At 38.9% G+C, this 27,559-nt stretch overlaps 2 protein-coding genes across 2 annotated transcripts; one reads left to right on the top strand and one right to left on the bottom strand.

Annotated features, from left to right (window-relative positions):
- Positions 1-1,403: 1,403 nt before the first annotated feature.
- Positions 1,404-2,682, bottom strand: LOC138870476 (uncharacterized). Its single transcript, XM_070148282.1, has 3 exons — positions 2,109-2,682; positions 1,862-2,008; positions 1,404-1,717 (listed from the first exon to the last, which is right to left on the bottom strand). The coding sequence occupies exons 1-3, from the start codon at positions 2,680-2,682 to the stop codon at positions 1,404-1,406; spliced, it is 1,035 nt and encodes a 344-aa protein (XP_070004383.1).
- A 1,294-nt stretch (positions 2,683-3,976) lies between these two features.
- Positions 3,977-10,368, top strand: LOC104230965 (uncharacterized). The gene is made up of 8 exons (XM_009783882.2): positions 3,977-4,601; positions 8,170-8,215; positions 8,399-8,448; positions 8,570-8,611; positions 8,878-8,991; positions 9,753-9,831; positions 9,931-10,002; positions 10,094-10,368. The coding sequence occupies exons 1-8, from the start codon at positions 4,087-4,089 to the stop codon at positions 10,139-10,141; spliced, it is 966 nt and encodes a 321-aa protein (XP_009782184.1). The 5' UTR covers positions 3,977-4,086; the 3' UTR covers positions 10,142-10,368.
- Positions 10,369-27,559: the final 17,191 nt, after the last annotated feature.

The following is a 27,559-nucleotide window of genomic DNA, read 5'->3' as shown; positions in this document are numbered from 1 at the left end:
CTATACTGATTTGGTTGATGACAAGTGGTATGGTGTTCTACGTCCCTTGGAAAATAAGCCTATCAATATACACACTGATCTCAAAGTTGCAAGGCACATTATTGAGGGCGAAGCGCATTCTACAAAGCCTGAAGGTATGCGAATTTGGGGCGAAAAACTACAATGGGTTCCCCTTTACTTAAAACGATGTGATTATAAAGTACTATGTCACTAGCATGGGCTTGTTTTACCACAAGCACTGTCCGCAACCTTCCAAACAAACACACACAAAAATGAATAGAAGTGATGCGACATTTGATGAAGGAGATTCTAGAGATAGAAAAGGCACTAACCGTTCATCATGCACTGGATGATCTTAACTACCAGGAAGGAACGGAGGATCAGTATTGGGATTTATTAGAAAATAAAAAATTGCATAGAAATAATGATTATCCTGTTTTCCCAACACTTGTCGAGTGGGAGGGACTAGCTAAGTTTCTACCACAGACGTTGGACGTAGGAGTCCCATATTATTGTAGAAATCAAGCAAGTAGTCTTATTGATGATAGCGATGAAATATGCCAAATGTGTGTCAATTGGGGCCTAGATTACGATGCCCTCAGTCCGGAAGGGTGCGTACAAGATGTTGACGAAGAAGATGAAGACAGTGACCATGAAATAGTGCCAAACAATGACGATAATAGAGAATGAAAATTGTTATTTATTTCTTGGGGTGTATGTTAAATTGTTGTTTAATCTTTAATGCTAAATATCAATTAGATTTAACCCCATCGAAAACATAATTTTATTTCAGAAATTTTACAAGCTGAACATTTACAGACATTTAGTACAACAAAAATACTTCAATAAAACACTATGTTTATCCTTGACAATTGGGCACATTGGATGAAATGTCACCTGGAGTTGAATTACCACCGCTTCCCAAATCAGCTGAAGGACATTTACGACGGTCGTGTCCTGTTTGGGAATATATGCCATATTTACATGCATAAACGGTATCACTAACATCCATTTAGTTCCACATCCGCGTTCTTTTTTGCTCTTGACCTTGATGCACATAATCCTTATTACACACCATTTTAAATGGTTCCGGCGGCCAATAATACTTAGCACCCACTGCGACAACTATCCACTATAGGTGTTTAAGTATGCATCAACACTATAATCTTTATCAACGTACCTCGTTGCCGCGAAACCTATATGTTGAAAGCACTTCATGGCATGTGAGCATGGCAAGTGATATATTGACCATTTTCCACATGAGCATAATCTTCTGGATTCATTGACAGTATATGTATTATTCTCGCAGTTGTTACGCATATCAGTGCAAACTTCAAATTATTTCGCTCGCTGTGATACCGCAAAAATGAATGCCACTATGCTCGCTTCCTATATTTCTCAAATCATTTCATTGGTTGTGGCATAAATTCAACACTCATTTCCATCAATGACGATGCACCTCTAGATCTTTCAACAAACCTCTCCGCCATCTGCTTGAATGACATATGTACCATGGCAGTGACAGGCAATCCACATACACACTTCAATAACCCTTTGAAAGACTCTGACATATTTATAGTCAAAATTTCACATCTTCTACCACTATCCTTATGCCAAGTCCACTTTTCAAGCTCATGCCGCATCAACCAATGATAAGCTTCTGGGTCTTCCTGCCTAATCAATTCCATTCGCCTCCTGAATTTACACTCTTGGTGATCTGTTGCAGCCATTCATATTCAATCATGTAATTCCTTGCTCGGATAAGCCCTCTAGAAGTTAGCCTTCAAATGCCTAAAACAATAACAGTGGTAGACATACGGTTCCTACCATGCTCGCAAATTCTATACATAACTTAAAATACCTCCATGTCGATCAGATATTAGACAAATACTTGAACGTTGTTTGACAATGTGCTCCTTTAAGTGGTTCAAAAATAATGTCCACGTCTCTTGACTTTCATTGGCATAAATTGCAAATGCTAGGGGAAATATACCTCCATTAGCATCTGCTGCAACGACGATCAACAACTTAATATCAACTTAATGTTTATGGATATTACCGGCCGATAATGTACAAAACTATCAATGGCTAGTTTAAATGCCCAGAACACTTATCTGAATATGTATTCTGGTATTCCCAGACTCTGCTCAAGCTTCCATTTAACAACAGTCTCAGGATTAAGTATTGCAATGCAACCATGTATCTGGGTTGAGCGGCAAAGGACTTATCCCAGTTACCATAAACAATTTCAAACGCACATTTATGCCCGAGAAATGTCTTTCTTTCGGTAATGATACATCCATATACCCGGTGGACATATGTTATATACTCTTTGATCTTATACCTTATGGACACTTCAATGTGTGGAATCAAGATAAGAAAATTCAAGTCAACATTTAAGTTAAAATGATTCCCATTGAATGTGTCCATTTCACAAGTGTGGGTGCCAATGTATTTCTCCATAATCCACATATTTATTTTTAACTTTCTCGCACGCAGCATCCAACTACAATCTTGAAACCATCTATGACAAATAACCTTGTATACTTCCGGAGATGACTCATGAACCATGATCTCACAACACTCGTTTATGCTGTACATTCGCACCGCCCTACTTAGCCGCGCTTTATCAACAAAAAGCATGCCCTTTGACAGCACCGTTGCTCTAGATTCATCCCACATTGTTGTTCGAATTTTGTCAAGATCCCTTGTGATGACATCCACATTCGGCCTACTTGGCAACTGATCAAGGTAGGGAGTCTCCCTTCAATGAAACGGCACATGGGACTCGTACATTCTTGGTCTAATGGGAGGTGGAGCATGCTCCCTCGTCAAATCAGGTTCATCATTCTCGTCCTCCTCATCATCACCCTCATTAGGGAAGGGCGTGTCATCTCTAGAGTCATCAGCATTGTTGTCATAATCACTATCATCTTCCTGACTCTATGCATCTGTAAGATCCCAATTAAATATGTCATCTTCGGGCAATTGAGTAAGGACAAGACCTCCAAATTGCTCGTTTTCACTGCACAACCAATAAAATAATGAGTTTCTCAAAGTCATCCGAACGTTACATATAAACTTTGTCACTTAAAAATCTGTCAGAGTTTCATCGTCTTCGTTATTAAACTCAGCATAACAAGCAACCTCTTGCGGAGTAACAAAATATGAATATCTTCCGGTTACTTTAATATTAACCGAACGTTTGCTTACACTCATTTTATTACATAACAACGATATCAATCTATCGTACTCCATTGTAAGTGGTAGTTTAACATGACACTGGGGAGAACAACTATAGCGTACTGAGTTATTCTTCACTACAACCTCACCCTCCCAATATAATAAAACCCTAATTTTTTGCTCTTCAGACATTATGACAAAATGCAAAATAACTTAACGAACAAATATTTCGGAAGACCTGAAGGATCCTAAATGGAGTTTTACCAAATTCTAAAACTCCTTAAATAAGAAAAAACCAATCCGGGGTACAATAATTGAGGTATAGCGCATGTATAATTGGCGCTATATATGTAGCACATATACTGCATGTGCTATACCCTGAATTATTGGTGGGTCAGTAAAGTTTAGATAAATTATTGGTGGGGCATCAAAGTTCAAATATAGCGCGATTGTTCACCATGCTATACTTTATTGGACAAATGTGCGATTAAGGTATAATGCGGTGAATAATTACGCTATATATAAAATGGTAGTAAGTAGTTTTTTCCACCTATTTTGTATTGGAGTCCAAAAAAGACCACAGTTAGGTTTTGGGTTCCCTAAAACATGTAATTCAAACTGAAGGGACCCATCAATATACTCTTTTGACCAATTTCGCTAACCTTGGTTTTAAAATTCCCATCTTGGACCTAAAGTGTCGTATTTTGTAAATTTAAAGGATATTATTTGTTCAGTAGTCATATAAAAGGACGAATAAATCAATCCTTCGACTTAATTGGTCATGAGTGACTAATCCCTTTAAAATTTAATGAATAGTCCAAGGTCTCAGTGTTCCGCTAAGCGAAAAGTGCTGAACTCCATTTTGCAACTCCTCTCGACGCTTCCTTTGAACCTAACCTCAAAATGGCCAAAGAGCGAACAGAAACGCCGGAAGATGAACACGGAGCTCCATCTAAACGACACCGTCACAAATCAAAATCCAAAACGGAGTACGAATCCGAATCTGAACCCGAACCAGAACCAAAACGAGAAGCGAAAAAGCACAAGAGAAGTCGAAGTCGAAGTTTGAGGAGAAGATCACGGGACGATTCGTCGGATTCGGATTCTTCATCTTCCGGAGAAGATTCGTATTCGGACTCGGAAGACTCGTATTTAGATTCAGATACGGAGTCGGGTAGTTCGGAGTATTCGGATGAGTCGGAGGATGAGAGGAGGCGAAGAAAGAGGAGAGAGAGGAAAAGAAGAGAGGAAAAAGAGAAGGAGAAGAAACGAAAGCTGAGGAAAGAGAAGGAGAAGAAGAGGAAAAGGAAGGAGAAAGAGAAGAAGGAGAGAAAGAAGAAGAAGAAAGAGAAGGGGAAAGTTGGTGCTGTTACGAACTCTTGGGGCAAATATGGAATTATCAAGGAAACTGATATGTGGTAAGTTGTTTTTCTCCTTTCCTTGCTTCTTCTTAATTTAAGTGTTACTTTTTAGGAGCACACTAGTGTTTTTTAAGTCAATTTTTTGGATAATATTTCCTGGAAAATGTTTTCTAATGTTTGACTGCTGAGTGAAAAGTCTTCAGATCGAAAATAAACAATGTTAGAAGATAGGAAAGCGTTTTAGTGAAATTTCTGAGTGTTGTGGATTGATAATGTCAAAGCAACACAATCACTTATTGTCCAGAAAGCATTTTCCAAAAGATATTTCTGTAACACACCTAAGTACTCAATTGTGTATCCAAACAAGCTGTAACAGCTTGTTTGGATGGTTGTTACGCATTGTATTGTATCGTATTGTTACTTTAAATACAATGTTTGTTTTGATTGTTACTTAAATTTTATTGTATCGTATCGTTAAATCCGTCGTTACATAACGACGAAATGTGCCACTTTATATAACGACCGATTTGGTGTGGTCGCGTCGTTACCTTGTCTTTTTTCTCTCAATATCGCCCTTTATTATTATTAAATTATTTTATTTTATCATTTACCCTATCTTTTTATATAGTAATTTTACCTTGCATCATAATTTTTCTTTATAATATTGCAAGTTTATTCTTCATAATACTGGTGCGTGATATAATGAAACGATGACAAACGACACAATCTATCCAAACATTGTATTTATTAAATGATACAGTACAATACAATACAGTACGATACGATACATTATGAAACGATGCGTAACAACCATCCAAACAAGCTGTAACTCTCACCAGAAATTCCCTGTCCTTTGTCTCCTGATCCTAAAATTAGGCATTTGGATTTGATCCATCCTTGAGCAACCTCTAGCATTCCTTGGAAGGTCTTTCCAGTTATAGAAAATAACAGCATCTCCATTTTGCATGTTACTCACCGCTTTAGCAAGAACATCTGCTAAGAGTTTGCTTCTCTGTGCAATGTTGGATTTTGTATTGGTGAATTTGCACACTATCCTTAATCTCCTCCACCCATTGAGACAATTCCCAAGGAATTCCATTCTTGTTAGTTAGCATATTTACCACCAGCAGTGAGTCTAACTCCAAAATGATGTTACAATATCCCTGTTGATTGCACCAGTTAACCGCAAATAAAGCAGCCTGAATCTCTGATTGCACCTGCAGTTTGCATAGAACATAAACTCTTAGGGTAGAGCAGCTTGTCCCTATTTGTTTGAGCACCAACATATAAAAAAATAAAACAAACAATTAGTTTGCTTTAGTCATTGTCCTTAAAGTGAAGAAGGTCATCTTTATTGAAGAAATTTATATGCCCATAACTATTGGTTGATTCAAGCTTAGAATGAGGCCGGTGGATTTCTTGTAAGTATGAAGTTTGCCAGGTCTGATCACCTTTTTATCACCTTTGAGCTTTAGGTTTGGGCAGGAATAAGTGTGAGATTTAGAACCATCAATTTTAGATAACTCCTAATTTACCTTAAAGACAAATTAGTTACTAATCCCTCTATCCAATTTATGTGCCATACTTTTGTTTAGTCCGTCCCAAACAGAATGTCATACTTTCTTATTTAGAAATAATTCAGGCCAAATACATAGATAGCCCCTCAAACGTGGCGCAAAATTTCATTTGGACATCTCTAGTTCAGCTATGACCACTTTGAACACTTGTACTTGTCAAATATGTGTCTGGTGGACACAAGAGTTAACAAATCCAAATGCGTGTAATACAAACGCCGATGACATGGCAATCAGACAAATAAGAAGCTGACATGTCATTAAAAGGAGAAGAATAAAAAAACACCTTGGCAAGAAGGTACATGTTGACTTCTTGGTCTTTTCTCCTTCAACTCTCTGCAGCAACGCCCCTTTTCTTCCTTTATTTTTCTTGTTTGCTTATCTTCATCAGAAAAAGCCAACTCATGCCTCCCATTGCATGCCGCCACAACCACCCCAAGTATCCAATCTCCATGTCAACGACGAGATTTTGGTCTCTGTTTCAGGAGCTAACTGCAGGGTCTTTGTTTCAGGAGCTAACAGTTGAAACTAAATCAGACATAATGCTTTCAAAACACAGATGGAACTCTAGCTTAGTGTGAGAAAAAAAAAAGAATAGATCTAAAATGCAATGGATGTACAGAAGTACAAAAGGAAAAAGTGGACGAAGGATATAGAACATAGTGCAGGAGTAAATATGGTAAACACGAATCACCTTGATTTCATAGCCTAAAAACATATCTTATGTACTAAGAATATAATTATAAAGTGCAAATAATATATTTGGCCGGGAACTTAGCAGTTAGATACAAGTAAACATGGGAGAGTTTCAACTGACACTTCAAAGTTCTTAAGACGCCAGAGGTAGATTAAGGCTTAAGGTACAGTGAAAAAACATACCCACGAGCATAATAGAGTTAAGCTGGCTTCTTTCAGTGTAATGTTTATTACATTCGTAAACTAATTTTTAGTCTTAAAATTTTGCTTCTAATTTTGTAAGGTACTGAAAATAAGTGAGCCATTTCAATGATATCTCACACGCCTCATTCTGGCTAAAAGCACTAAACTTGCCATGTCAGCATCAAGTGCTCAAAAAATTAAAATAAGATAAGTGTTCAGATGGTCATTACTGAAGTAGAAGTGTCTAAATGAAATTTTGTGCCAAGTTTAAGGGGCTATCTATTTATTTTAATTCAACTTTAAACTTTTAATTTTATTGTTAGTGAGATGATTTATAGCCTAAGTTGTTCGGACTATTCACTTTCGGTGTCGCATCTGTGTCGATTATTTATAGTTATATTGATACTATTTTGCAACGCCGTGTACTACAAGCCTCAGCATACATGTGCGTTGTACGTGCCGAGAAAACTAGTAATATAGATTATATGTCTACTACTACTTACATGGAATTTAATGTGCTGTATCGTTTTTTGATGTAAGCAGAACATATTGTTATTCTTTTCCTCTTGCAAGTAAATAAAGGCACCAAAGGTGGTGCAAATCATATAAAACTTGTAGTCAGCCAAAGTATTGCCCGACAAAGCTTTGTAGACAAACCAAACTACTAACATTTCGCTTAGTCTGTGTTTTTTTAATTTCACCATAGAGATCTTATTCTTCAGGAAAACAAACAAAGAAGGAAAAAAGGTATTCGTATCTCATCTTTGAAAGTTGCATTATCAGCCTTGATTAGTCATCCATCTGCTGCCCCATGCAACTTATGCTATCGTAGTTACTGCACTCCAACCTCCCGAGTGATCTTATCTCAATTTTAGTTGCTTTTTCTTGTCATTGTTGCCTTTGTTACAGTCCTGTATTCTTTCCAGTCAGTGTTTATAGTAACTCCTTTTGCCCTAATATCATCAGGGCTGAACTAAAGCCCCTGCCCAGACAAAACAGGGAAAAAAGAAAGAAAGAAAAAGGAAAAAACAAAATAACCCAGATCCTCTTAATTCCCTCCGTATTTCAGGCAATTGCAGTGTTTATATTAAGTTTATAAATACTTTTACAGGGGTGTAGCCAGAATTAGTCCTTGCTGCCCTACTTAACTTTTGTATGTTTCTTTATTGTAGGAACAAGCGACCAGAGTTTACTGCATGGTTAGCAGAAATAAAGAAGGTACATAGTGACTCTTTAAGCCTATGCATGTTGATCATTCATGCCGGACTTGTTGTAGGATATGTCAATTGTTTCTATAAAAGCTACCATTGCACAATACTTATCTACGTTCTCTTTCTAGACAAGTCTGTATAAGATATTACATCTGGTTGTGGAAGTTTTCATTGCTCGTGTCATTTATAGGTGAATCTGGAGAGCCTGCCAAACTGGGAAGAGAAGCAATTATTCAAGCAGTAAGTAAATCGAGAAGGGAAAAGTTAGTTACTATTAGCGCTTGATCCTGCCTTTTCTATACCTCTTTTTAAGCAATATATGCGAGGAACTTCCACTTTTTGACAGTCAGCTATTGTGCAGATTCATGGAGGATCATAACACCGCAACCTTCCCTTCTAAAAAGTAAGGCTACTGCACTATTTCAATCCAATTTCTTTTTCTTTTTGCTTTTTTCTGGGAGGTGTGAGGCTTCTGTTCTATATTGATTATGAATATCGTATATTGAGTTTGGATGTTTGGGTGTGAAGCTTCTAGTTCCTTCCGGGAAGTTGTGTGTTTGTACACATACACACACAGACAGGTGTACAGATGCTTTATATCCAAGTGTGTCAGCAATTGCAATGCTTTTAATCATCTAACAGTACTTTTGTTATTCTTCATGGTTGCAGATATTATAACCTTGATGCCTATTATAGATGTAAAATGGAAAAGGAAAACAAAAGAGGTATCAAGAAGGTCGTGGATACTGAACGTACTGTCTTCGATGATGAAGAACAGCGCAGGTAAGTTAGTTATGTGCTGCTTAACATTCATTGTCATGAACTGCTGTTTTTTCTGTTGTAAGTTTATTTATTTTTCTTTATCTTCTTTGCTCTCTTTTGTAAGTTGGCATTTATTTGCTGATGTTGGAAGTCCTGCTTCGTTGAATCATCTGGAACCAACTTTCATGATTCCAATTCATGTTACTTACTGGCCAGAGTCTCTGTCACCCTTTTAATAAAAGCGGTCATTTTTTGGTTGACTAGTATGAAGTCAATTGGGGCACGTCACGAATTTGAATCCCGTAAGAGAACCAAATCTGGTATTTAAATGGAGAAGGATAGAGGGGTGTGCCCATTATTCATTGAGTTCTGATAATAAAACAACATTTTATAGAAAAAAGAAAACTATGAAGTCATTTGGGAGTTAACAAGAAACCTTCCATTGTTCTAATGTGGTCTTGCTCTTTGAAACTCTTTGAACAGAATCACTATCCTTCTGTAGTGGTATAGCTTATAGCTTTGCGCCATTACCATAGTTTAATCTTTCAAAAGTGGGACCATATTATAATGCCAAAAGATGGTGGTATTATTCTAGCATCCTGGAAGCCACAATCCTAGGTTAGCAAGTACCATATAGTTAAACATACTAGAGTATTGTTTACTGAAGATAAGTTATAGAGCATGGCTTTTGTCATTGAAAGGGAAAAAAGAAGGAAAGTTTCATCTTTGCACGCAATTGTATAGTCTTAATTCTTGATTTGTTACCTATTATGATTCTGTAGGCAAGAATTGCTGCGAGAACGTGAAAAGCACAAGGAAGAACAGGTGGAAGCATTGAAGCGGGAGATGCAGAGTGGAATGGTATATTTTCTGCTAACTTTGTCCTTCTCCATACAACAAGTGAGAGTTCATGATATGACAATTCCTTTTTTTTTCTTCTGTAAATTTGAATCTTTGAAGGCACAAGCAATGAAAGAACAAGCTCAATTAAAAGAAGAGATGGCTTATCAATACAAGCTTGGCAACTTTGAGGTGAGAATAATCCTTCCATTTCATGAGACTCTAATTGATCATACACTACTCTTTTTCCAGTCATTCATCGTATTTTCTGTTGTCCTGATAGGCTGCAGCTGCTATCCAAAGACGTTTGGACCCAGATCTTCCTATGTAGATGAGGTCCTGCAAAATTTTGTTCTAGGCTAATTATTCTGCTCTCTTCATTTTGTTTGAGCAAATATGATTGTAGATTCTTCAGCAAGTCTGTCCTTGTCTTACTAGATACTAGGCTAGTTGAGTTAAAATCTGGTTCATGTACTATTTTGTAACATTATCTGCCGTCCATCCTTTCACTTTGTGCTCCACCATAATGCTGTTAATCTCTAGTGATAATTTACCTTGCATTAAGACTCATCCCCCGCCCCTTGGTCCCTGATCGCCTCGGTTCATGTTTTTTTTTTTCTTGTGCTCACTGCTATTTTTCTTAAACATAGCATAGGTTGGCACTGCACCGCTGTAAACTCTCAGCCGTGTTTTGTGGAAACTGTTATACTATTTCCTTGCTCGTGTCTTTTCTATGAGTTTACAGAAAAATTCTCCCCTCGATGCTATATATGGAAAGAATGTGAAAGGAGCTCAAAACCAATTTCTATTTGAAGAAATCTGGTTTAGTATTTGAACCGTTGCCAATAGTAATGAGATTCAAGAAGTTAGAAAAAATAGAGAACGAAAATGAAAAAGGCACAAAATAAAGGCGAATCTTGTACCAGTAAAGGACAACAAGCCAAAACCCGAACTCAGTATACCCAATGTGCATCAGTATGCTTGGCTCTATTTTATGTTTGTTTTTGTTTTGGTGATAGCTAAAAGTTAAATCCATTCAGAAAGGCAACAGTAAAAGATGCCCTCCGCATGCATCTTTTCTTTTTAGTTTCCCATCCGATGTCGATGCTCCCATTGAGATCCAATTGTCGCATCAGGCTTTATAGGGGAAACACTCTCTATTAGGATTTTTGGGATTTTTACAAGAATAGGTGGTCAGATTTACTATTTTTGGGATTTACTATTTATTTTTTTTAGTCGGTATAATACACATTGGGTGGGCGGCTATTTAGGTTAGTTCTTCATTTTTTGTTTTTATTTTTTTATTTTCAAGGCTTGAACTCGAGGCAGTAGCATACATCTGTTTAAGCTTTCCTGAAATCAGTGCACCCAATATGCATCAGTATGTTATGCTCGTTTTTATTTCTATTAGAGTTCTAGATCATTGATACACTCACGTTTTTCTTTTCATTTTTTTTTTTTTTTTGTTGAGATTCGTAGAGTTTTTGTTTGCTTAAACATGACATTTACATGTGTCTAGATTAATGAACGTTTCCGCAGAAAAAAAGTTGTTTATTAGAAAATGTCTTAGTAACGAAGAATCCTAGAGATATTTTGTTGGGTACATTGGTGGCCACAAGGGCACGTAAATAAGGTTCTGCACAAGATAACAAAGTTCTCAACAATGCAAGATTCCATATTTTCTTTTCCTAAATCTCTATATTATCTCTAGCCCGAAAAAGACACCTCGAATTTTCTGTATATACAAGTAGTTGGACCAAAAACGTATTATACAGACACAATTGAGTACTTACTCACAATGGCACCTGGAATTGAAGAAGAGGGTGTTGAGACACTTTCAATGAATGGCAACAACAAAATGCAAGTCAAAAACTTCATTTGGTCTGAGGAAGAATGGCCTACATTAAAGCATGACGATTTCGGAGATGTAGACGACGATATTCCAGTGATTAGTCTTAACAATGGTATTTGGGAAAATCAAGAATTTTACGAAAATATCTGTCAAGTTTTGGTGAAAGCAAGTGAAAAATGGGGATTTTTTAAGCTTGTGAATCATGGGGTGCCTAATGAAATTGTTGAAAATTATACCACTCGATTGCACGAGCTCTTTGATCTTCCTATGGAACAAAAACTCAAAGGTGGGAAAACATCAAATTTGCCATTGGGTTATTATGCCTCAAATCCTGAGTATGGGCAAAACTTGCCTTGGGCTGAAGTGTTACAACTGCTGGTCACCAGAAATGGTTGTCGAATTCGCGAAAAAGGTCTATGGTGACCAATATCACACATTTAGGTACGTATATATACAACACTTTATCCTATCCAATATTAAATTATGTGACGATCTAATCTAATCTAAATGTATAATATGTTCGAAAAAATACACTTATTATTTATTTTATTATATCTTCAACAAGCCCCTTCATGCACGAGCCTGATTCATTTTGATAGGCCAAACACATTAAATTCTAATATTCTATTTTGATGAAGGGTGGTAGTGAGATTTCAATCCATAGCCAAGGCCTGCTCTATCAATACCGTTTTGTTATGTTAAGTTGTGTGACCATACTTCATATAAGTTTAAATCGTTAGAAAGAGTACAATCTATTTACTTAATCCTATGTGCTGCTCTCGATCGAGCTAATTGGCTCAATATTCAAGATTTATATATGCATGCATGCATGCACTATATATTATTATGCCAAAAATGCTGATTTTGACTTTGATAACATAGCAATGCAATGATAGAGTACATGAAAGAAATGGACAAGCTAGGAATTATTATATTTGGGATGTTGGCACATGGATTAGGCCTTGAAGATGACTTCTTCAGCAAAAACTTTGAAGAAAAAGAAGCTACTTATTTTAGGATAAACAGATATCCTCCTTGTCCCCTCCCAGAGAAAATTGTAGGGATAGGGATTCATTCAGATCCCCAAACATTAACCATATTGCACCAAGATCAAATTGGTGGGCTTCAAATCCTTAAGGATGACAAACAATGGGTTGGTGTTAGACCTCTTGCAAATTCATTTATCATCAATATTGGTGACACCCTTGAGGTCTTCTCTCTTTCCCTCTACGCATTTAATTATGACGCAAAAATTACTTTTCAGGAAAACAAGTTCATAAAAAAAATTATTTTCGAGTGTGCGGTTATCATATTTTTCAAGAAAAATATTTTCTATAAAAAAAAAAAAAGGGAAAATGAGGTCCCTCACTAGTTATAGATGGAAGCCATTTTAATCCCTTACGATCATCTTAAATTTTAATTTCGTTCATTTGCTCCAACTAAAATTAGACATTATTACTCATATCGGTTTTTAAATACTCAGAATTTTCTCCAAAGCACTATCTGATTAGCTAATATTATTAATAATTTTAATATATACTTTTTCGAAAAATATTTTAACTCTCCAACTAAATACCAAAAAATTATTTTCCACAAAAAATATTCCCGATAACATTTTTCTTTGAAAAAAGACTTTCGTCACACCAAATAAACACATACATGTTTGTATTTTCGAGTGATTATTAAAGTTTTTTTTTTCTTTCGGGCAGGCTTGGACAAATGTGAGGTTATGTTATACACAGGGCAGTGGTGAATAAGGAGAAGCAGAGGCTATCAATAGCATATTTCATGAGTCCAACAAGCAGTGCAACTATTGAATGCCCTCCTCAGCTTATTGATCCATTTTCAAATCCAAGAAAATATGAATCTTTTACATGGGCTGAACTGAGGCACCTTCTTTTGACTACCAGAAGGGTTAGGGGCAAAGCTGTTGCCCTCAATAAATTCCTTATTTCTAATTGAAAATCGATCCAGAATCTATTTTGTAAGCGAATATACTCTAGACTATAGTATATGAATAAGAGGTCTCGTGAATATGACAGGAAATGGAATTTCGGTTGAAATGTGTGAAGTGTGAACCAAAATTTGTTATTAAGGTAGTGAATTTATTCGTGCTTTGGGTGATTATAAAATAAAGGGAAAATAAATAACATGCACCCTATATTTATCCGGAAAAGTTAGTTTCAAACTTAACCTTTACGGATATCCTAGTACCTCAATATACTTGTTCAAACTTCAAAGCGAACTTAATACCACCTTGTGAAGTATAATACCACGTTCATGGTGTGAGGTGCTTCACACATGCATGTCACTGATCACACCCAACTATGTCTTATAAAAAGGACTAAGCGGTCGTTGCAAATATAATCCGGTTTACAAGTCCGGAGTCTAATCCCACGGAGAACTAAGGCTTAGCTACAGTTGTTCAATATTGCTAAGAAGACAAGCTCGGACAATTCGTATGTTATAAGTATTAAGATTCTTGTGTTTAACTAATTAACTAACAAATTAAAAGAGTAAATTAACAACTAAAAATACTAAGGATTAGAGACAAGATTAAGGAGGTCTAGAGTAATGATTTTTCCTATTGTCGGAATCTTTCCCGCTACGTTTTCTATAAATTCGCCTAAGTATTCTCTACCGATCATGAGCGCTCTGACTGTCGTAACTCTCTCCCGAGTAATTACCACAATTTACTAGATATATTCTCCCGAATTACGCTAGCTGGCATTAAGTGCGACTGACTCGGATCGCACCCAAGGTTTCGTTATCCCTAATCCCACCTTTAAACTCCTCGCATTGATCCCTGATATACGTTAGGAGTGATGGTGTTCAACAACTACCTAAATATGCATTCTCTCCCGAGTAATACACACTAAATAGGCACAGTCGATTGAGAGCTCTTCAACCAACCACAATATAAACGTAGTTGAACAATTAGAGAAAAATACTACGGCAAAACTATATTAACGTAACAGGAAAATCATACCCCAATAGGTTCCATCAAAACACTAGATAACAAATTAGCTATTCATAATAGTATGCATAACAACAATACTAGAATTCATAACCAATAATAGAAATAGGAGAAGGAAGTGAAAAACTCGTAGAATAATTCTCCGCCTTGCTCCTAGTGTGTTATTCCTCCTTAGGTCGAATCCCCGGTCTCCTTAGCCTCCTTAGGTCTAAATTATGCCAAAAGTCCTGAAAATACCGTTTTCCATGTATATATACCATGTCAGGTTGGGCCCAAACAATTATACCTTCTCCTACGCGAAAAAGGACACTTTTCCCGGATAGAACGTGCGCGGCCGCGGTTGGACTGCGTTTGGACCTCGCATATCCACTTTGATTCTACCTGACGAGTGCGGCCTGAGCGCGGACGTGCACTTGACGCGCACTTTTTACCCTGTTCTATTAGGAATTTGGAAAATCATAAAACATGAAAGAGTTAGCTTTCTAACAATATATTGTGGAGACCAAATGGAGTTCTGAGCGAAAAGCTATGTGCATTTTACTAGATAGTGCGCAATATGCCTACTCGATTGTTCGTTCGTTCTTAATTATTATTCGTTGATCCCCGAACACGATCTTAGCTTAATTCCTTGGGCTTTTACTCAGACTTCAAAGCTTCAAATCACTTGAGTTCATTCCATAACATTTATATAGCTCGGAATCACTCCTTCAAAGCATAAAACATACCATTAGTGCAAAACATTAGCGATTAAAGGTCAAACTCAATTAAAGCGCAGTAAATTAGAGTGTAATAAGCGACTAAAATATGTAATTATAGACTATCATCAGTCACATCAGCACCACGTCAATGCCAATGTCAGAAATGCGGTAAATTAAATTTTTTCTTATTTTTTCTTTTTCATTCACATATTTTTTTGATTCCATGCTTACTACTAAAACCTTCATTATCAATGGGTTCATGGGCTTTGATTTCATTTTGAATAAATTAATTTGTTGAGTCCAAAGAGATGAAAGAAACAAGGAAAAAATAAAATAAAATTTTACTACACAAAATTTGTGACGCCATAGGTTGGTGATAAGGGGGTTGAGATCTAGTTGGATTTTGTTTGTTGAAGGTCACCGGAAAATGGAAGTTGCCTGAGAAAATTTTCTGGCCAATAGTCATTCACACACTAATAAATTTTGGACCATTTCTTGCTATTACACTGTTAAATTGAATCTGAAAGTTGAAGAACTATTTTAAGTAATAGACTAAACTGATAATGTGACTAATCCATCATCAGAGAATATGAATTAGCGATTAGAAATGCAATTTTACGTACAACACAGATTAAAAGATTGAGTGCTTCATAACAAAGATGAAGAAGAATGGGAAACGAGTAAGAAAATCCACTCTTAAAAAGGCCTGGAGTGAAAATTGAAAAGAATGAAAAGGTGTTGAGATGGAGAGGGGGAGGGTGTGTGTGTGTGGGGGGGGGAGGGTAAGGGGGTGGGGGATGGGAAGGGTTGAAGATGAAGAGAAAAGGAGGGTGGGGAAAAGGAAGTGTTAGTTTGAGTGCCCGTATGGATTACTAAAGAACTTGATTTTTAACCGTGTTCCTTAAGAGTAAAGTAAACAAGAAATAAAATGAACACATCGATTTTTATGTGAAAAATCACCTGGCTCAAAAGGTGCAAAAACCACGACCTACCGCGTATGATTTGCAACTCCAACTCCACTAAAGCAATGAGCCAAAATGTATCAATTACAAGACTGTAATTAAATACTCTTCAATACTTCTACTACTCTTATTTGGTTCACAAGTTACTCTAACTTGTAAAGCAAAATACTCATTCTAACTCACTAATTGTTTATGAACTTGACTACAATTTAATTTCCTGAAACACATTCACTAGACTGACTCAGGAAGAATACAAGGCAAGTACTCAACACAAGTAAACGACTTATGACTCTTTCTTTGATGTGTAAAAGGATAGTTCGAAAGTCCAAAATCGATCCTATTTAAAACACAACTTGAGATCCTCTAGGAATCCTATTCATAGTCAACTTTCTCTTTGATAGGACTACTACTGTTCCAAGGATTCCAAAAGCTTTGGGTCTTTTGTCTCTGACTGAATTATCCATATCTTCTTGAGAAACGACTCTTATCCCTTATAGCAACCATCTTCTACCAAACTCGGACCTAGGTAACTTTGAGATAAAATTACTATCTTGTACAAATGTACAAGTATCAATCATGAGGATCTGATTCTTTCTCTTAAGGAGTTGGTTCTTCAGAAGAGTTAAGTTGCTACGTTGAGGACCTGGTTCTTTAACATTTAGTCATACTTTGTTAATCATCAAAACTTCAATACTCAACAAATTTTTCCTTTTTTGATGATGACAAACTTTGTACATAATAAAACTAGGTAATCACATCAAAGAACCAGATAATCACAACAAATACTATAGACATGTATATTTACAACTCACAACTTTTTTCCAACCTTATCTTCCCCCTTTTGGAAACACACCAAAAAATGTTAGACATTAAGCACAGATAATGTAAGATTCAAGGCCAAACAGGCTACAACACAAGCTTAAGAAAAGGCAAATAGACTAGGTTGATGATCCAATATAGTACAAAGTAGTAAAACAGAGCAATAGAAGCCATTAAGCAGTGCCAAAAGAAGCTCAGGGACTTGTCTTCATCATTAGAACAAAATAAACTAAGCATATTGCAAACTACTGAGACTAAGAAAAATAAAAGGAACAAAAGATAAGGCATCATTGGAATTACTAAGGACACTAGGAAGGAACAGGTTCATGGGTGAGAAGTAGAGGGGGTCAAGGCTTTCACAAGGGTGGCAGTCTGTTGAGCATGAGCCTTCCTATCTCTTCTGAGCTCTTCCTTGAGTTGCTTTGTTTCTTTTCTCAGGTCATTATTGTCTTCACGAAGCTTGACATTCTCTTCAACAGCCAACTCCAACCTCTTATTCTTTGATTAGAAGACGATTGAAAATGATGCCGATGGAATTAGAAGTCTGAGTATAGCAATAATTTTAGAATATAAAGTCCTAGTAACTTAAGACAGTATGACACATACCTAAGTCAAAGAACCAACTCCTTATTTGTTTCTGCAATAAAGCTTCAACACTTCATATTAGTATCATGCAACACAATTATCAGCCAGATTTCCCAAGCAAGTGTGTGAGCTTAATACAAGCACAAAGCTAAATCAAACACATTGTACTTAATTATCTACATCGTATTATGCCTTTTCTAGCCAATCACTAGGATTCAACTTAGTGGAAAGAGTTGATTAGACCTAGTTCTAGTCTATTCCTTTCGAAGTGATCCCTACTTAGAGCTTTAGTAAAAATATTAGCAATTTGATCTTCAATTTTACAAAAGTTAATTGAGATATTCCCCTTTTCAACATTGTCTCTGAGAAAGTGATGTCTAATGTCAATGTGCTTGGTTATCTTGTGCTGACATGGATTTTTAGAAATATTTATGGCACTAGTGTTATCACAGAAAATAAAAACACAATCAACAAATATACCATAGTCCCTTAGTTATTGTCTTATCCATAGCAACTGAGCACAGCAGGATGTTGTTGCCACATATTCAGCCTTATCTGTAGATAAGGACACTGAGTTTTGCTTCTTGGTTCCCCAAGACACCATACAAGAACCTATAAAATGAACTAATCCTGAAGTGCTTTTCCTGTCAACATGAAAACCTGCATAATCAACATCAGCATAACCAACTAGATCAAAGCTATACCCTCTGGGATACCATAGACAGAGGTCAGGGATCCTCTTGATATATCTTAGTATCCTTTTGACAGCCTTCACGTGAGATTCCTTGGTGTCACGACCCAAACCGATGGGTCATGACGGGCACCCGGTACCTTACTCGACCGAGTACCAACGTAACGTATTTTTCGTATCATACTATCATAGGTAGATGAAACGGAGAGGCTGCTGTGAGATAATTAGAGTGAAACATGAGGGAACACTCGATATAGGACGACCCAACATGTAATACAAACTTATACATATGACATGGGATTATAAGGCCGGCATGATCCTTTATATACTCAAAATATAGGCCGACAAGGCCATACAAGTATCTGTATACATGACATCTGCCTACAAGCTTCTAAGAGTACACAAATATCATAAAGGTCAGGACAGAGCCCCGTCATACCAATAAATACATGTCCTAATCATACTGACCAAATAAGCAACTCCGGAGCAAATGGAGTACACCAACACCTTCTGCTGAGATAATAGCCTACTTGGAAGACTCTCAACCTGTCTATCGGGACCTGCGGGCATGAAACACAGCGTCCCTAGGTAAAAGGGACGTTAGTACAAATAATGTACCGAGTATGTAAGGAATGAAAATCAGCAAATATTAAACATGAGAGAAACATAGAATAAAAGACTCGACATGTAAATCTAAATAGCTCCGTGAATCTTTTAATAATTAAAATGTCATGCATATGCGTATAAATGCCATACCATGCATAGGTATATGTGTACATAACATCATCAAGCCTTTGTGAGCACCCTATCATATCATGTCGGCCACTATGGGCAAAATCATCAACGTATACCAGCTGATCAGGTGGTGGTACATATATATAACGCCATAACCTTTTTCCATATCTCATTATATATATATATATATATATATATATATATATGCATATATATATACATATATAACGCCATCTAGTCATGAGTCAATGTACATGTATAAATGAATGCAATGCATGAGAAGTACGTCAATAAAATCTCTCGGAATATCATAAGACCATTATGCCTTTGATTAATATCATGAAATAAACTTTATCAACTTATGTATTTTCTAAGACTCATGAACAGACAATAGAATAATAAGATATATAGGGAATCAAGAACATAGGAATCTCTAGTATTTCTATGAATAAAGTCATTTATGGAAGTTGTGCATTTTCTCATTTCGTTTGTATCGTATGGATCATGTCAAAAAGAAAGAAGAGATAACCTTAACATACCTGAGCCGATTCTCTTGACAATCCCTCTAACACACGTCTATTGTGAAAAACACGTAACAGTGGATCGAAGTAGGGAAAAAACCGTATGATATTATTGAGAAAGATTGTACTGTGCTCTCTTAGAATCGCATTTTACGCTACTGTAGCATTATAAGGGTTCATAAGAATTCCTTTTGAGAAAAAGAATTCCATTTGTTAGCTTGTTGAATCTCTTAATTCATCTCCCTTTAATGAATTAGGGAGATTGATTTTTATTTTATTGAGTGGGCCCCACTTTAGGGGATGACTAAGACACCAATCCTCTAATTATGCCACCAAGTTACATGATTTAAGAGTCATTAATTTGGGCTTTAACTAGCTTCCACGTTGAGGCCCATCAATTCTTATCCAAATATGCTTAATTACATAGTTAATCTCCCAGTAAAAATCCATAATTACCCAATTATCCACATAATCAAGAATTATCTCAAACTACTTAAAATACTACTAACTTTTAACATACTTTATATACTTCACTATCATGGTCATGTGATATCATGTATGGCAGTAGTCCATAAATACCGGGTATTATAGCTTGGACCGTATTCTATTCCAAATTATCAAACTTCGACGAAACTCATTTTCTTTGATTCTCTTACCCTCTCAACTTCATGAATTTACTTATCACTTGTTTGAAATAATGTAATACTTCTAATCTCAAAATATTCTTATTCTCGAGCTTATGTCGATTAACTTACGATGAAACTTTAACGTACGAAGATGCGGGATGTAACATCTCATTTTTGAGTTTTCATCAATTTACTTATGGCATACTTTCATGTACAAAAACATGGGGTGTAACATCATCCCCCCCTTTGGAGCATTCGTCTTCGAATGTTGAGTAATGCACTTATCATCATCATAACCTATAGTTCCTGCAAATACTTTATTACCCTTCTTTCCATCTAGGAAACTTTTCTGTGAATAAATCCAAAGGCCAGGCCATTCCCCCCTTAGGCTTCTTTCTCACACCACAACTTGTGGTCATAATCTTTCCATTCTTGTAATTGTTGCTACCTTCTATCATGCAGCCTATACGACTTTTTTCTTGTATGTGCGCCTATGCAACTCTTCCCCTCCAGCTTTTGGCCAATCTATAGGCCTCATTTTGTGAACATATGCACAACTATGACAAGATGTCCCTCTGGGCATCTATAGGTATACTGAAGTTCTTCACTCGGTACTTTGTTAAACTTACAAATATTGCTATATCTTACTTCATAGACCCAGTTATCCATTCATATGACTTTATTGTATCTAGGTAGATCATATTATACCATAACCCTTACTTAGATTTATCGTTTCTGAGGTTTGCTACCAAACTCCTGTTACTCTTGTGCTTATCCTATATGTAATCTAAGTCCTTTAATGTTTATTCATTGCTGCTCATCTTATGGCCAAATCTCATCTCATACTTTGTAACTTTTATCCATCCATTGTTGATTCTCCTTAATATTGATCTACAATCTACCAGTGATAACTTGAAACCTCTTACGTAATCACTAGGACTCACGTTGCATCGAGGAACATTTGAAGTGATCTTCCTGATCCACCTGGGGGAGATATGATACCTCCATAATTGTATTTCATAGCATCCCAATGTGATTCACCTTACATGAGTATTTTAATCCTGTACAATTCATGAAATCCCCCCTCGCTCTCTTTTTTTCTTCTTCAAATCATTACTCAATCGAAGGCCTAAACTTTATCCTTTATCTTTCACAATTACACCCTCATTCTACTACCAATGCAGTATTCCATCTCTTCTAAATGCTATTGTATGCGGCAAAATTAGAGGACTTGATTTCTCGCTGTCAAGTCATTTTGGAAGAACACCTCGAGACCTTGAGGACGGGAGGCCACAACCGAGTTCCCGACCTCAGGGCTCGTCGAGGCCCGACTCAGAGAAAACGGAAATCGAAGCCAGGACAGAAGGGAAGCTCCTAAGGCACACGGCTAAGTCTGACAGGGCCAACCTATCCAGAGCCTATGTTGAGGCATCACGTCAAGCCATCCCATCTCTGTACTTTGTAATTAATGCCCAGGTGCTTGTAGCCGAGTTCCCCTCCTATATAAATGGGACTCACGCTACCTTGTAACGGACTGATGTTGCTCCATTTCTCCACTAGTGCAATAATATCTCTCTCTCTTTTCTTTCTAACTTATTCGTTCCCACTGGCCCGAGGTTACCTTAATATCCATCGTTTTCTTACTTGTTCTTCATCACATAAGCTCAGTATCGGCTGTAAAGAGCCTTGTTTAATTATATCTTCAACTGTTATCCCATTCCCAACTATCCCCGATAGCTCGAATTCGACCCTGACTTTGACCCCGAGGTCCCCCATCGACCAGACCTACATCCGGGTAGCAGGCCCTCCGGTTCGATTATTATCTCATTTTAGCTTGCATTTTATTGTTAAACTCCATATTATTAGCATCAACTACTCTAACAACTAGCTCGGGAATAGATCACGTATTTTTAGAATCCCATTTACAAATTTAATTGTTGTTACCATTTTCACTGTAAACAATTTGGTGCCCACCGTGGGGCTAATAATAATAGTGATAATTTCCTTGCTGTTTTATTGCACAAACGCACATTATCCTTCAAACTTTTTCTTGTCCAAGATCCTTTGATTTCAGGTCAAAATGTCTGGCTCGGTAAACGTACTCGAGAATGACAACCTCGAAAACCACGGGGAAAATGGCATGGTTGTCCGGGTCGCCGGAGCACCACTACAAAATCTCGATAACGCGACCAGACCGATTCTAGTGGACACAGACTCACAGGACACGCAATAGGTCGATGAGGCCTCGCACACCGATGGGAGCATTCAACATATCGACCAACAGGAATCCCAACAAACCCCGGCTCGGGAAACACAGGAAATTAGTCTTCATGACATTTTTGAAATATTGCAGGCACATCAATTGGCTATCGCTCAATTGCAGAGCCATTCGGGGATCCCCAGCATAGTAGCACCGGAAACGGCTCCCTGCACCGAACAAGTACCCAAAAGATCAAGCGACAACGGACCGATAATAGACTCCGCCACAACGAAGCCGCTGGAGGATCACTCCAAGTGAATCGAGTCAGGTTCATGGAGGTTCGTGCAACAGTTATCTCCCAGGGAAGCGGTCCCAGAACCCGCTTCACGAAAATTCAGAACGTCGGAACTCCCTAGGTACGAAGAACCTCACGTTCCGAGAAGTGCACCACTACTTACAGATGTGCGGAAAAGGGCAGCGACCTTCAATATGATGCGTTCGAGCCCATCTCGTTGAAGAAGTTCGGGGAAACACTCTCGAAAGAAACCATGATGTGGCACCGTAGCCTAGCACCTGACCTCACAAACTCGCTTACCGCGCCAGCAGGTTCCTCCGTAGAAGCATATGCCAATGCCATCAAAGCAGTAATGGAAGAGCCCGACACATCGAAAGCCAAACAAAGAGAGAATGAAACATCATAGGAAGTCGCGCCTCGTCCCCTGATAGGACGAATGAGATCGCTCCCAGTTTCGGATGACTGGGAAACCCAGGCCCTTGCCCAAAGTTTAAACGAGTCATGCCCAATGACTCCGGGTCATTTCAAATGAAGCTTAATTATATACCCAGCCAAGACATGAACGGATGCTCGTACCCGGCACCTGCCATGAATCAGGGCCACGGACAACTGTCTTGGAGCCTCTACGGGCTCGGTATACCAAAGCAGGCTCCCAGCAAAGAAACTAATGCCAAACAGATGGAGGTACCATCCATGTGCCACAAATGGGAGGAATGCTACAAGATGCAACCTACCTCGCAACGGTAGGGAAATAGTTCGAGGGCAACATCCTCGAGGAACCTTCAGCGGAATCGGATAAAGAGGCACAACCGGAAGAGGAACCCCGCTCAGCGGAGTACGATTTCAACATTGCTATACAAAATATCATGATCACCATAAGCGAAACCAGGGATGCCGAACGATTTAGGCCTATTTGACTAAGACCCTTTCAAAGGAGCCACAACCTGGTGTGGGGACTGCAGGGCGCGCGGCCATGGGGTCAAAAATGGCCACCAGCTTAGAGGGACGATAGCCGTGCTACTCAAAAAAAATCACCACCGATTACCATCGAACAGTCAGGCTCGAGTCCAGGCCCAAGGGAGAGGGCAACCGAGGAGGATGAAACGAACAAACCACGATGTATTACCACGACAGCGAAGGAGCGATGACACCATACGGGGACTCATAAAATGGGAAGTAAAAATGTTCGCCGTCAGGAAAGAATGGATCCAGGGAAATATTTTGAAGGACACCCTTACACCAAGGGAAAAAGGCACTGATACTCCGCCCCAGCATCACACTGACGCATTGGTAACCCTCTTCCTCATTTGATCTATTTTGAATAAAACATGTGTTCATGAATTCAGGTGGTTCGTCCACATGCAACAACGATGTCGGACCAAAGTTAGTGGGGCGGTCCGAACTAACAGACCAAATCACCCCCGCATCCCGAATCCCCGGCGAATTCCAAATGACAAGTCACCACAAAGACCATTCTCTTGATATAGCCCATCTGATCTCGGGCCGGGACGTCGAGCTCTGTACCATTAGAGGAGGCGCAAAGCACGGGCCTCTTATTCAGACGATTGCCGACACACCACCCAGAGACAACGTCGACCCCATTTTGCCAAAAGCATGAAACCCCTCGCAAAGGTTAGAACTAAAATAAGTCGACAGAAAGCAATACGTGATAAGAGAAAATTCTTCTCCATCTAGCTCGTTGCCGGCATCAATGCCCCCACCCTCGGAGGGATCAAAGGGTAAGCAAACCACATCTTCGACCAAACCTGACAAGACACAGCGAGGGCTGTATTAAGACTCACGCCTCGAAAGAGTAGGAACATACCTCAAAACGTTGCCTATGCATCCCACGGTGAGGAAGAACTGCTTTAATCCATTGTTATTTTTTCACAAACCTGTATACAGACAATTGGACAGGATATTCAAAGGTTCTAACTCTACTCGGAGATCCCTAGGCTCTAAAAAAGAGCCCATCGTGCTTTTTCCCCTCAATCGAACTTCCGCCCCGAAGAGGGCCTCGTCAGCAAGATTATTAGCAGAGCAACGTACCCCCAGAGGAGAATCCAATAAGATCGTTGGCCTTCTCCTACAGTCCAACAACGAGGGGTAATCTTCTTCTAAGGGCACCGTCCCCTCGGGAGGACCGGGAAACGGTAGACTAAGTCTCGATAGGGAATTATGTACCGGATCGAATGGTCCGAGAAGCCGAGCCCGCACGAGCCGAGCTCACGATAATGAAACAATGTTTGTCTACACCAAGAAATAATTGGATATCTTTTCAACATCTTATTCTCCAAACAAGGAAATCTCAAGTATACCCCCGACAGGGGGCCCTCCACCAAATGCATCCCGAAGTACTCGGAGACTTAACGTCAACAATTTGGCACTCGCACGACCCAAGGGTCGAAACTCCGGGCACATAAAGCCCCTACAAGGCAACTCCGAGCTCACGAAAAGTGGTCTTCATGCTTAAATAAATTCGATGACTCAGAGTCTGTCATTAATTGCCATGCGCTGGAAAACCAGAAACTGTAAGACCCCTAGCGGGCAGACTCGGCGTAACCAGATCTATTCTACATTATAACAAAAACTGTAAGACCTCAATATGCATGACAAACTGTAAGACCTCAAAAGGCATGACAAACTATAAGACCTCAACAGGCATGAAAACCCGAAGTTCAGGCTATACGCTGCATTTTTAAGAGTCCCGAAAAGGCATACCGTCGGTGTAGACGCCTAAAATATCACTCGGGATCAAAATGGCTCCGGCCAAACACATATGACTACGGTCAAAATGGCTGATACAACCAAACTAACGCGACTCGGGGACGCCCGACCATCGCTAAACAAAATCGCAGGCCACTACTTTGAATATACTTCGGAAAGAACCGGTTAAAACAGGCTTCCCTCAATAGGCAAAAACGAGCTTCGACCATGTCGGCTCCAAATCACAAAGGCTTCGACCTACTCAACCTACGAGTTATGAACCTTCCGAGGTGCTTGAAACATCGCCGATAACGACTTGAAATCGAGGTTCTTCTAGAACCGATGACGGGTCAGGAAAAACTACAAAAGAACTTAACGAGTGGAAAACAAAGCCTACAAAAAAGCCCATGCGCAAAAATAGCATAAGAGCCATTGTCGCCAGCTAAGCAAGCCTCCGGGCCATATATTAAAAGGTCTCTACGACCAAACAACATAAGAGCCATTGTCACCAGCTAAAAAATTGACAACTTGAGGATTAAAGTGAGCTTGAATCGTAACCCAATTTGGAGATCGGATCCAAAATAGTTAACTATGCAAGCCTCCGGGCCACATATTAAAAGTTCTCTACGACCAAACAGCGTAAGAGCCATTGTTGCCAACTTAAAATTTGACAACTTGATGATTAAAATGAGCTCAAATCGTAACCCGATTCGGAGACCGAATCCAAAATAATTAACTATGCAAGCCTCCGGGCCACATATTGAAAGGTATCAATGACCAAAACCGTGTAAGAGGCACTATCGCCGTCCGCCCTTGCAGGCAGGAAAAGAACCTGATGGTCAATTGAATCTCGAGTCGCAACGCGACTTGGAGACTGGACCCGAAATGGTTAAACTACAATATGCCTAAGGACATGGCATAACTGCCATTATCGCTAGCCAAGTGAGCCTCCGGGCCACCCACTTGTAAGGTCACTTCGACCCAAAGCACAAAAGGCCATCGCCATCTACCCATACAGATAGGATAAAACTTGAGGGTCAATTGAACCTCGAGTCGCAACGCGACTCGGAGACTGGATCCAAAATGGTTAAACTATAATATGCCTAAAGGCACGGCATAAATGCCACTATTTCCAGCCGAGTGAGACTTCGGGCCACCCACCTATAAGGTCACTTCGACTCGAAGCACAAAAGGCTATCACCGTCCGCCCATGCAGGTAGAATAAAACTTGAGGGTCAATTTGAACCTCGAATCGCTACACGACTCGGAGACTGAACCCAAAATAGCCGAAACGGCAAATGCCCAAGGGTAAGAAATAGGAACAATTACTACCTGCCCGCACGAGCATAGATGATTTAAGGGCGGGAAAGCTCGAGCCAAAGCCTGACTCGGAGACTGAGCCTAAATAGTAGGGCAAAGCACGGAGGCCCCAACACCCGCTCACATCAAGGATCACACTTAAGAGCCCCCAGGCATGTCCGATCAGTTCCAGACCTATGAGGATCCCGCCAAACACTAAAACCAGCCCGCCTGGTCTAAAGCAATAACAGAAAAGAGATGTAGAAGAAATAAAGCTTCAAGTTTCCTCTTATCTTACTTACGCAAAGAAAAAAAAGAAGAAGGGCGCACTCTCCATCTACAAGCATGTTCTATATCTATCAAATACAAAGCGACAAAACGGCAAAATCTATGCTCTGCTCTAAAGGGCTATAACTTGCCGGGTTCGCTCTTCGCCTTGTCAGCAAGAAGTGACCGCGCGTCACGCTCGTCCGCCCTTGCTTGGGCAAATTCCTCTGAGAGAACAAAGCCCCTTGCACCGATCTCCTCGAGTACTTTTCTTCGGAATCTACAACGAACATATTCCTCGATCCTCTTCTCTCGGTCGAGGGCTCGCTTCAGCTCGGCTTGAGCGTCTGTACCATCTATTATACGAATCACCATCTCCTGATCAGCCTTGGTTCAGCTTAGTACCGCTTCAGCCCGGGTATCAATTATCTCAGCCCTGATCTTCGAGAGGTTAGATTTGAGTTTCCCGATCATATCCGCTTGAATTTTGGCATTATCACGAGCCAAGAGGAGTTG

The sequence above is a fragment of the Nicotiana sylvestris genome, chromosome 6 (assembly GCF_000393655.2).
Source record: "Nicotiana sylvestris chromosome 6, ASM39365v2, whole genome shotgun sequence".
NCBI classification, from domain to species: Eukaryota; Viridiplantae; Streptophyta; class Magnoliopsida; order Solanales; family Solanaceae; genus Nicotiana; species Nicotiana sylvestris.
Note: the sequence above shows the minus strand (reverse complement) of the source record. Positions and strands in the feature narration are given on the sequence as shown.